The sequence below is a fragment of the Cotesia glomerata genome, linkage group LG7, assembly GCF_020080835.1.
Source record: "Cotesia glomerata isolate CgM1 linkage group LG7, MPM_Cglom_v2.3, whole genome shotgun sequence".
Classification (NCBI taxonomy): Eukaryota; Metazoa; Arthropoda; class Insecta; order Hymenoptera; family Braconidae; genus Cotesia; species Cotesia glomerata.
In genome coordinates, this window is record NC_058164.1 from 20219702 (window position 1) to 20231938 (window position 12237).

General features: G+C 30.2%; 1 protein-coding gene across 4 annotated transcripts in view; it reads right to left on the minus strand.

Moving 5' to 3' along the window:
• Positions 1-2522: 2522 nt before the first annotated feature.
• Positions 2523-12237, minus strand: part of LOC123269161 (testisin-like) — a 32946-nt gene continuing 23231 nt past the window's right edge. For all 4 annotated transcript variants that reach the window (XM_044734735.1, XM_044734734.1, XM_044734737.1 and 1 more), the window contains 5 exons: positions 5593-5678; positions 5411-5496; positions 5013-5287; positions 3690-3847; positions 2523-2711 (listed from right to left, as the gene is read on the minus strand). In XM_044734735.1, the coding sequence (XP_044590670.1) occupies positions 2553-2711; positions 3690-3847; positions 5013-5287; positions 5411-5496; positions 5593-5678 (764 nt within the window). In that variant the 3' untranslated portion in view covers positions 2523-2552. The remainder of the gene's footprint in view (positions 2712-3689; positions 3848-5012; positions 5288-5410; positions 5497-5592; positions 5679-12237) is intronic.

Here is a 12237-nt window from a genome sequence, read left to right on the forward strand (position 1 = left end):
AGCCGGACCCGGGCAATAATTCCGTCTCGATTGATGACATCAATTGGGCTTGATAGAGACCTCGAATACATCGATGAGGTATATTCCTTGAGGATTGAAAGGTGTGCGAAGTGATGTGTGTGGAAATTGCGAAAAGATGTTGAGTGGTTTTTATTCTTTACTTTTTTTTTAAACATATATATATATATCAATCTACAGACTGCCGATAATTCAAAGTTTTATTGAAAAAAACTCGAGCTCAATATTTTTTCATAGTTTTATTCAAAATATAGATAAATTGGGTACTTTTGAAATGAAATTAAAGAATAATGTTGCTGTGATAGGATTCATTACCAATAATTTAATGGAATTAATTATCGAACAAGCTTATAGAATCAAAAAACTTGACAAAGCTTGTCCAAAAACTGAATATAAAAAAATTGTCTATCCCTAAAAAAATATATAAAGTTTTGAAAAGGAACAATTTCAAATCAAGATCTATCTGAACATCTGTTAAACTAGAATTGTAAAATTATTGTTGCAAACAAAACCAAATAGGCAGAATCGCTAAAACTTTGGCTAATAATTTAGTGATCATTCAGTGCTAAAAAATAAAATTTGACGCTCTGATAGGACATGATCAAAATATTAACTAAGTTAAAAGCGATTCTACCTATACTTAGCTCCTTATTTTCTCTTAATTATTAAGATGATAAATTGGCTATCGCTGAAAAAAATATCAAACCGTGCCAAAAACATGAATTCTGATGGTACCAAATTTTACTATAGAAACCCATTTCATAATTAAGACATGCCCGTCACAAAATTTTCCTTATTCTCATAATTACATTGATTAATGTTCACCAGATTTTAAAAAATTTTCGGAGTGAATGCGGAGTGGATGATTTTCAATTTATTTACTCCTTTCGGGACCGATTTAAATCATATTATTAATAAATTTCACTCCGCGGAGTACATTTTTTATTTTTAGTTTTTTAATAAAAATACAAAAATAGTTCTGACTCATTTGAAAATTATAAAATGCGTATTTAGAGATTTTAAAAATTACAATTAATAAACCGTTTTTAGTAGATTTCATAGAAATCTAAATATTGTATTGGTTCTCATGACGCAACTTTTGGAAAATTTTGCTATTTCCTCACTCAGCTGATCGAACTGATTCAGAAAATACATATGGTTCAAAAGTTTATATATGTATGTATATATATATATATATATACGATATAACGGGCTATGTCTCTACTCTAACTTCCGCAATTCTAATCGGATCTCAATAAAATTTAACATACTTATTTTTTGACCGGTTTCTGAGGTTAAGTTCTAAGATGAGCCAAATCGGCCGGTTATTTTAGAAATGAGAGCAATTTGAAATTTTTGAAAAATTTCAAAAATTCCCATTTTTTTACTGTTTTTCCATGTAAATACTATTGAACACAATATCCTAATAAATTTATGTTTAATGCATCTGAAAGCCTATTAAATAAGCTTTAATTCATATATCTATTGATTTTTTGCGTTAAGAATGACCCTCCCAAAAATGAAATTTTACTTTTGCATTCGTTTCGGAAATGATTTCATGTGTCAGCATTTATATACAGTTTAACAATACATTAAAACAGCTAGTCGATTCATTCTTTTTTTTTCTTTGATTTTTGTTTTCATACTCAATGCAACCTTGATTAGAAATTTTTTTTTATTCATCATGAAATCTACTTCCATTTCGGCTGCCGAATGGTCTTTTTTTTTTAATTTCTGTCAGAATACTAATTTTAAGTATTTTTTTAAACAAATCAAAAAAAAATTTTTTTTTTCGAAATTCCAATTTTTTCAAAAACTTTTTTTTCTAATTTAATTTTTTTTTCTTGAATTCGCATTATTAAACAAAATTTTTTCTTATTAATTGAAAAAAAATTTTTTCTAGAAATCAAACTTGTTTTAAATTTTAAACTTTTTCAAAATTTTGATTTTTTCAGTTTTGATTCTTTTCTATTTTCTATGTTTCACAAATATATATAAAATGAAAAATTCATGTGGATATTCAAATAAAAAGTTTCGATGAGTGTAATATCGGAATAAGCTCATACCATATAGATAAGTCAATAATTTAGAAATGACATTCAATCTTGTTTTTACTCCCGATTTTTACAGTGTATATAACCACATTCATATGTTTAAAACAACATAAATAAACACACTTTGTCCGGAGCGAAATTCGAATCTATTACTATTATTGTTAAAAGTGAATAATTTAAAAATTTTAAAATAATTTTTATTAATACAGGAATAACAACTTATTATTGTTACTATATACATGACGCACATATCACAATTAAATACTTTACATAATAAAATTATCAGATACTACTATTATTATTTAGTAAAACGTTCAAAAAAAAATAAAAAAAAAACTAGTTTCGTGTTTTTTCATGTGCTTATTTAAGAACTAATTAATAAATATTTATTCAAAGAATACTTATAACATAAAAACAATAATGTTTTTTTTTTTTTTTTTTTTTCTTCTCCGTTATGAAAAACCAAGTTTTTACTGGAAATTACGAATTAATGACATAATTTATCCAATCGACTGTCTTAGCAACTCGATGGTATATACCCGGCTGCCCTGATTGAGCGCATGAGTAACCAGCGGAAACTATGCCGATAAGATACCATCTGCCGGTTTTTTCAAGCATTAAAGGACCTCCACTGTCACCCTGTAAGAATTCATATTGATCAGCATCTAACAATTATATATTCATCCCTTATCAATTAGTAGCAGACTGATGTCAATATTTACTGATACGTCTATGACGCATATTGACAAAATCTGTTAAATTTCTATTTTGTCACTAAAATGACAGTACTCTGATAGTCACCTTAACTGAAACTTGCCGTCAATCTACTGCCGCAATTTGAAGCCAACTTGACAGAAAGAGTTCGAAAAGCAAGCGGTTTTCAGTTAAGTTGCCTATAAGTTACTCTGCGATTTGACGTCAAGACTTGCTGTGCAAGTATTTCAGTCAAGTTGTAGTCAAGTTAAAAGGGAATTTAACTACAAGTTTGATTATTAACTTGTATTCAAATTGCGGCCGTAGATTTTCGTCAATTTGCTTAGAATTGTTATTCAGTGAAAAATTACCGCAAACTTGATGTTAAGTTAATTGTAACTGCTGAAAGTCAACTACTTTTTAAGGAAGCGTTGGTTATCAGGGTAAGTTAAACTAAGACTGAACATCAAACATTAGTATCGATTTGTATACAAACCGACACAATGCTTGGCTTCTCAAATTTTTACAATAGATTGATGTCAATCTGACAGAAATATTTGAAGTGATAACCTAGTTAGCACGAGTTGACAATTAACTAATTGATGTTCAATAGCTTCACCTCAATTTTACGTTAACTTCGCGTCAACTTTTGCATTTGCAACAGTTTCACGGCACTTGACTTTAACTTACGCATCAAGTTAGCGTAAACTTACTGCCGGAATTGACCGAAAAGTTCGCATCAAGGATGACGTGAAATTTGCGGAAAGTTGACGTTAACAAGTTATAAGTACAACTGTTGCCTTACTGTTAGCGTAAACTTTATATCAAATTCCGGCTGCAGGTTTACGTGAACTTCATCTCATTTGGGCTAACTGGATATAAAGTTTGCAGGGGTAGTAATTTGTTAGCAAATTTTGATATTACCTGACATGAATCTTTGCCTCCTCCGCGGTATCCTGCACACATCATTTCATCGTAAATGACAACATTAATACCATTGGAACGATGCCATCGCTCGCAGACTCTGTTATCGATGACTGGGACATCTACAGACTGCAAAGTCTTGGGTCTTAATCTCGATCCTGAAATGTAAACAATTATAGTTATAATGATAGTAGAGGAAATTTATCACTAATTATGATAAGCACCATCTTACAAAATAAATAGGATAATGATACTTTTAAAATGGTCTTTGGAAAGTTAATTGCATTTTTCCTACTCTTATATTCGAATAATAAATAACATTCAGTTAATTGGTTGAAAGTTACAGTTGTATTAATAATTAGATAATTTTTACAGCAGTTTTATTGGGTAGTTTTTATTAATTAAGATTATAACGAGGCTCAGGCTTGGAGCAACCATGGAGAAAATAAAGTGACCAAATTTTCTAAAATTGAAAAATTATTGTTTTTAATCGATTTTTAGAAATACAATTTCATCAAACAATTTATTATAATTTTTGAAAAAATTGGCTGATCCAAATGCGGTTTGCTAGATTCTAAAGAGGTTAGCTGAGTTTTAGATTTTTTTTTAATTTTAACCATTTCAGCTCGGTATATTGCAAGTGTTCTAAAAAATAGAAATGTAAGAAAAACTCTACGTTGAAATTACTTTTAGATGACTGTATCAATTAATTTCAAAATATGATTAACCTAAACAAAAACTTTGAATATGTAACAAAACGCATCCAAATTAGTTGATATGTTCAAAAGATATCGCGGGAGGAACTTTTTTAAAATAATTTCCAAAATTCTAGTTAGTTCGAATTTTAGAATTCTATCACTTTTTCTGTAATTAAGGGGTTTTACAGCAAAATTGAGAGTATTACTAAAAATTTAAATTTTTGTTCATCAATTGATACATGAGTACTGAATATATTTCCATTAAAAAAGAAAAAAAAATATCAAATGCACAAATATTCGTCAAACTTTTGATTTTGAAACCGTGTTAAGAAGTATTTTATGACGGGAGCAAAAATATTTGGTATGAAATTCCTGTTTTATACATTCACAAATAAAAACTGACTTAATTCATAAGAAATGATATTGAACCAAAAACATAATTTAGACGAATTTGATCATCTTAAATTAAACATAATATTCTTGAGCTCAGAAATTATTCTTGATTCACGATTTTTTCTCTTGATTGAAATTAATTTTTTTGTAAGCGTAAAACTAAGAGTGATTAGATTGTTAAGTTATTTAATCTTAAACTAAATGATTAATAAAACAATAATGAATTACTTACCAGCTTGCAAAGCACCCCATCCAGCGGCCCATCCATATTGCCCCAGAAAATCTTCATTTTTTTCCGGTAAACAAATTGGAGAAATATGCGGCATGTAATGAACCGGACGATCCAATCTCAAAACAGCTACATCAAATCGGTCAGCCTGGGGCGTGAATTTAAAATAAGGGTGCACTCGAATTTCTCTAACTCCAAAAGTATAAGCTGGTAAATTTTCGGTTGCTGAATTGACCACGTAGTCACCCAAAGTGACTTGTACTTGCCTTGCAGACGCCCTAAAGCACAGAAAGAAAACTTAAAATTATATAGCCTTTACAATTACATAATGGGTATTACAGAACCATAGTAATAATGGTTAATAATGGCTCTTATTTTGACCATGACTATTGATAGTTTACTTAGCAACACAATGACCGGCTGTGACAACGTGGTAACGGTTAACTAATGTCCCTCCGCATCTACTTGACCCGATCCGTATGTAAGCCTAAAGTTTGAATTAAAAGTGTAATTAAAGTTCGAGGTCAGTTACATATTTGAAAATAAATTAGTGTTTAGAGAAATTTTTATAATTGTTAAATACCTGCCAAGGAAAACTCCCGAAGCCTGCGTCATCACCTCCAACGATTCGTCTTTGTGCTGTTTGTTTGCTTGACGAAATCCCGCATTCTGAAAAAGATAATTTGACGTAATAAGTGTTATTATGGGAATTTTCTTTTTCTCATATGGTGTAAGGTGAAAAATCCAATTACCAAACATGTCGCAACAGATTCCAGATTACGTATTACTTATTTTAATTATTTAATGATAAAATTCCTAAAAGGTTAAACAAATTGTACAATTTTATTATTAATTGTTTTTCATATAATTTTTAATTTTATGAGGTGTCATTTCTTACACCAAAAAAAAATTATTTGAGCGAAGAAAATATTTCCTTCAAAAATTCAATCGTTATTCAAGACATTTTTTCTTAATTGAAGAAATTAGTTTGCGAATCAATAAATTGAAACTCGAGGATGAGCAAAAAATTCTTCAGAAGAATATTACTATAACGAAGAAATTACAAAAAAAAAATTAGGAAAACGGTTGACTGTGAAGGCCATTCCTGCAACTTCCCGCTACTTTCATAATTAAGCGCTCAAAATTGCACTTATTATGTTTTTGAGCTCTTCGAGCTCAAAAATATACTTTTCGTGTAGTTTTGAGCTCTCCGAGCTCAAAAGTCTGATAGAAGTTTAATAAAACACTATTTTTTGAATTTTCAAACCGCAATAACTTTTGAATGAATATACCGATGAATAAACCGATTTTCACGCGGTTGGCGGCATTAGACGCAGTTTTTCAAATTCTATAATAAACTATCGAACACAAATTGATCAAACCAGATATTTTGGTGTAATTCGAAAAAAAAAACACTTTTTTTTATTTCTTTCGTCAATGATAATTCACGAACGAATCAACCGATTTTGACCGGCTTGGTGGCGATCGACGTGGTTTTTTTATGTTAAGAGCTGATTAGTTTTTGGAATTGATCGGTCAAGCCGTTTAGAAGTTATTCGAAAAAATCACATTTGAAAACATTTTTTTTCATCGTTTTTTTGAGATTTATCAAAATCTACTGTTCCGAATCAGTCTAAACTGTATTCAAAATCTAAATTCAGTCGAATCCTTTCGATTGGCACCAACCACGATCAAATCGGTCAAACCGTTCAAAAGTTATGAGAGGTTTACACACACTTACACACACACACACACACACACACACACACACACACACACACACACACACACACACACACACACACACACACACACACACACATACACACACACACACACACACGCACACACACACACACACACACACACACACACACACATACATACATACACACACACACATACATACATACACACACACACACACACACACATACACACATACATACATACATATACATACATACATACATACATACATACACCATCGCGGGAATAGTCAAGGAAGTTTCCTAGGACCTCAAAACGTCGAGATCTGATGAATACTCGATTTTCGAAAAACGGGGTAAAAACAATAACTTCCCGATTTTTGAAAATTTTCAATTTTCTTAGCGGGAAGTTAAAAACTATATGTGAAAATTACATGCCCAATTTATTTATATTCACAACAATTAATTATCAAAGGGCATAGCCGGATTAATATGGGAATTTCGCCTCCATGGCTTTTTTGACTTATACTTAGGGAGTCGATTTGGTGTTGAATGAAAATAATTCACATCAATTTTTAGCTCTTTAACTCAAACGGTACTCGAGAATTTTAAAAAAACCTGTTTTTGCAAAATTATTTTTATTTTTATAGTAAAATTCGGAATTATTTAATGATGATTTTTGTCCTAATTCTTACGAGTCCAAAACATGAAAAAGTCATATGATTATGATTCTCAAACAGAAAACCGATTTTTAACGGAGAAAAGAAAATTATATTTTTTTTTTTTTAGCCTTCTTGAAATATGTCACTCACCAAAATTTGTCAGAAAATGTCTTTTATACTCCTCTATTCAAAATCTATTCAAAATATTTTCCAATAGTATAAGAAAATATATAAGTATTACCTTCAAGTGTCTTTTGAATCATAAATAAACCTTCTAATCACTTTAACCTACGGATTCTTTCTGTTTATCTTTTGCAAAGATATATTTTGGTAAAAAAAAAATTTTCTACGTATTTATGTGTACTAAATAAAAATGTAAGTTTATTAAAACGCAAGATTTTGAGAAAAAAATCAGTTTTTAATTTTTCTTAAATTGTTCCACCACTTCAAAAAATTCAAAAAAATTCCTGAGTATATAGGAGTATAAAAGACATTTTCTAACGAATTTTAGTGAGTGACATATTTCAAGAAAGCTAAAAAAAAAAAAAATAATTTTCTTTTCCCCGTTAAAAATCGGTTTTCTGTTTGAGAATCATGATCATATGATTTTTTCATGTTTTGGACTCGTAAGAATTAGGAAAAAAATCATCATTCAATAATTTCGAATTTTACTATAAAAATAAAAATAATTTTGAAAAAATAGTTTTTTTTTAAATTCTCGAATACTCTTTGAGTTAAAGAGCTCAAAATTGTTGTGAATTATTTTTATTCGACACCAAATCCACCTCTTAAGTATAAGTCAAAAAAGCCATGGGGGCAGAATTCCCATACTAATCCGGCTATACCCTTTACAGGTATGAATATGTATATAAAATTGAATTTATTCAGTTAAGTAATGTCATATTTACAACGAGCAGGCCTAATTTATCTTTTTTTTTTTTCTAGAGAGAGACAGTTTTCTGGTAGTTTTTATGAAGATAACAGTCCTTAAACGCAGGATACAGTTTATTAAAGCCTGACAACTGCTTATTGTCTATGAATTAATATTCTTTCATGACGATTATTTCTATTTAACAAGATATGTTTTTTGTCAGTAAGCAATTTGAGCTTTTGACATCAAATCTTTTGCATATTTTCTCAGTAATATTTGGAAGTCATCAATTAAATAAATTTGGAAGCGCCCTATGAATAAAATGCTTTTATCAAATACTGTAACTTTTGTATAAAAAAACCGAGTAAATAAGTGATGCGATTCCAATTAAGTTTTCAGCACTTGATGCAGTTTTTTAGATGCAATATTAACTTGACTCAGTAAATGTATGCATAGAACAAAATCAAATTTAAATATACGATTTCCATTTCAAAATTTTACAGAGTATTAAGTTTTTCAAATTTCCAATTGCAATTTCATATGAAAAATTATACTTTGACACAAAAAATTTATAAATCTATAGAAATGGCGCCATTCTGAAGCTTATTATGAAGCTAATATGACAATTTCAAGTTTTATTTTTATGTATTATCTGTAATTTTTTATGTTGTAAAGCAAGCATACTTGTTATTATGGAGATAACAATATCATTAAACTATCATTAGAACAATGATTTGATAACAGTTCAATATATTTCTATTTAACAGTGAACTGTGTATTAATGAAAAAACTATTCGAATATAAAATAGTCACAGTCAGTGAAATAGGTGTTTCTTAAGTTGTGTGCTTGCCGGAAAACAGTATGCAGAAAATTTTCCAATTACTCTGTCTTATTGTGATATTACAAATAACTTCTACAGTAAGTTATGTACTGTCTTCACGGACGACGATAAGTCCACCAAAACCATTGATTCCTTCCGTGAAACGATGTAAAATGTTTGATTCCGTACGTATATACACTGATAGAAAAACAATCTTGATTCAAGAAACTTTTTTTCTTCAAAACTTGAACTCTTGAAACTAGATATAGATATATCTTTCACGAATTTTTGTCTCTTGGTTCAAGATAGGCGATAACATTGATTCAAGATGTTACCGATTTGTGTTAAGAATGGTTTTTTTTTGAGTCATTAATTAATTTACTTATTTTCAAGAAATAATTTTTATTTGGTATAACAATTAAAGACTATTATTTTTTGAAATATACTTTGATGAATTATTTTAAGTTTTTTAAACGATAATGTTATTTTGATTGAAAAACTTAAATGTATCGATTGAAGATAATATAGCTCTTAAGGGGGTATTCTAGTCTAGAATTTTGAAAAAAATGAAAAAATTTTTTTTTCATAATTCGATAGTTTAGATATTCAAAAATATCTCCCTGAAAGGATTTTTCAAAATTCAAATTATTTTCAAAGTTACAGCCGTTTTAGTGTCGGTGCTGATAAATTGACTGATAAAGTAATCACTCAGTTGTCTGCATACTACGGATTAGCTATCCGTCGTCATCCTGAATCCGTTGAAGATATGAAACGAGAAATATGGGCCACGTACTTGCATAAAATTTCAACTGATAAGAAGCCTCAGCACATGAATTGCTCTCCTGGACCAGACAGCTGGTGCAAGTGGCAGAAAGCAGCGGCCGAAGGAACTGAGGATGACTTTCACCATGAAAATCCACCTTAACTGATAAGGTTTTAAAAGTTATGAAACCTATTTACGAATGCTTATCAGATGATTCTTTATTAGAACGTTGCTTGGGCAGCGAAACTCAAAATAACAACGAGTCACTTAACTCTTTAATATGGACATTTGCACCCAAACATATCCATGCCGGGTCCCAGACAATTAAGATTGCTAATTGTTTAGCAGTTTGCATTTTCAATGAAGGCTTTTATCCTATTTTACAAATAATGAGTCTAATGGGAATAAGAATAGGTCTGGAATCTCATGGGTTTGCTGTTAGGCGCAACGCAGTAAGGATGGAACGGTCTGAGGTTCGAGCTTCAGATGCTTCAAAAGAGGAAAAAACTGCTCGTTATACAGAGAGAAATGCTGAAAACAGTCAATATGAAGTAGAGGAAGGCCCAATGTATGAAGCTGGGATGGCTGATTAAGAGAATGTAAGTTATACGTACTATTTTATCAGTTACGCTGCATGAAACTGAACGTTAAACTTTAAACGCGTTTTTCTCGAAACTACTTTTTTCGATACGGTGATGCAGATATCTTAGGTTCTAATCAGCCGATTTACTTGAAATTTAGCATGAATATTCTTCAATTATCTCGCTTTCGCAATAACTAATAAAAATTGAAAATTTCAAATTTGTAATATTTTTAAAAAATTGTAGGAAGTTGAAAAATGAGTAAAAAAATCGACTTCTATTTTTAAACAGCCGCCATTTTGTGAAAAAAAATTTTTTTTTCAAGTTTTGTTGGTTTGTGCGACAATGACATTTGTACTGATCAATAATTTGGCATTGTTTTTTTTTTCAGATGGATACAAAGGGAGAAATCCTTTTCACGAGGACACGGCCTTTTTTTTCTCTACTTCAAGGACTTATATCTTTTTGAAAATTTATTTTTTTTTTTAAATGTATTTTTTTGTATTCTTGAAATATCAATAAACAAATGATAAAAAATTGTATAGTAAAAATATTAACTGCTTCTTTTATATTAATTGCCAAAAAACGCTCGAAATTCAGACCTCTAGACTAGAATACCCCCTTAAGCCATGAAAATCTAAATTAAAACGAGAAATTCTTAAAGCAAAATAATCATTTGTCTTCCAAAATAAATTCTTAGATCAAGAAAATATCTCTTGAGTCAACATAAATTTTCTATCAGTATACTTCGAAGCAAAAATATTTAATTTACATTAAATTTGTTTATTTATGTATAAATATATATTTTTTTTTTCAGTGTGACGATACAACTCATTGCTGCAAGGGTCATTGTAAAACCAAAATTGTTTTTACAAAGACCATTCATGTATGTACGGTTGAAAGTCTGGTTTAAATCATTATTATGAGTTTTCAAATTTTGCAATAAAAATTCTTCCGGAAAAAAAAATTTGTAACTTCACAACGAGTTAATTGAAATCTTATTTCTTTCTTAATTCACTTTAAAATTTACTTATATTAGTCTTAAGATTTAATGCACTAATTTACTTTCAATCCTTATCTGTGAAACTATTCAAATAAATTATCAATTTTTTCTTCGATATTGAAGTTCAATGGATCGATGAGAACTTTTTTGTAGAGCATTCAATTTCTCATCAGAATATGCACTGATCATAATCGTGGTGACATTTTTTTTGAAGAAAAACAAATAATTACAAAAAGTTCCAAATTCCCATGTTATTTAAATGGGAAATGTAACTCGACTTCGGCACGGTTCAATTTGGTAATTAAGCGCTTATTTGGGTAAGATATTTTTTTTTAGGTCAAGAACTAAAAATCCAGGGGGCGATCGCGAAAAAAAAGTCAACTTGGGAAATAACGGACACCCTAGTATGTATGTATGTATGTATGTATGTATGTATGTCTGTGTGTGTGTGTGTTTTCCAGAGGGGGGAATCCTTTTTGCGGATTCCAGGCTTAGCTGTTTCGCCTGGATATGTGAAGACTCGACGTAGCGTCATACTAAAACTCGACGCTAACGCCCCTACTCACTAAACCCTAAACCCCTTTTCTTCTTTCCTCTAATCCCTCATGGGAATCGCCGTCAAGCATTACTTCGTGAGGGGAGGAACTAGCTACTGCTCTTCCTTTTAGTGGCTAAGGTGTTAACTACCTTCCTTCTATCTTCTGATATTTGCTCTTCTTCTTTCGGTGGAACGCAAGTCTTTGAGGACTTCTGTTGCAAACGTGTTGGTAGCGTTCCAGGCAGCTTCTGATGACAACATTGCTTCTACTAGTGAATCT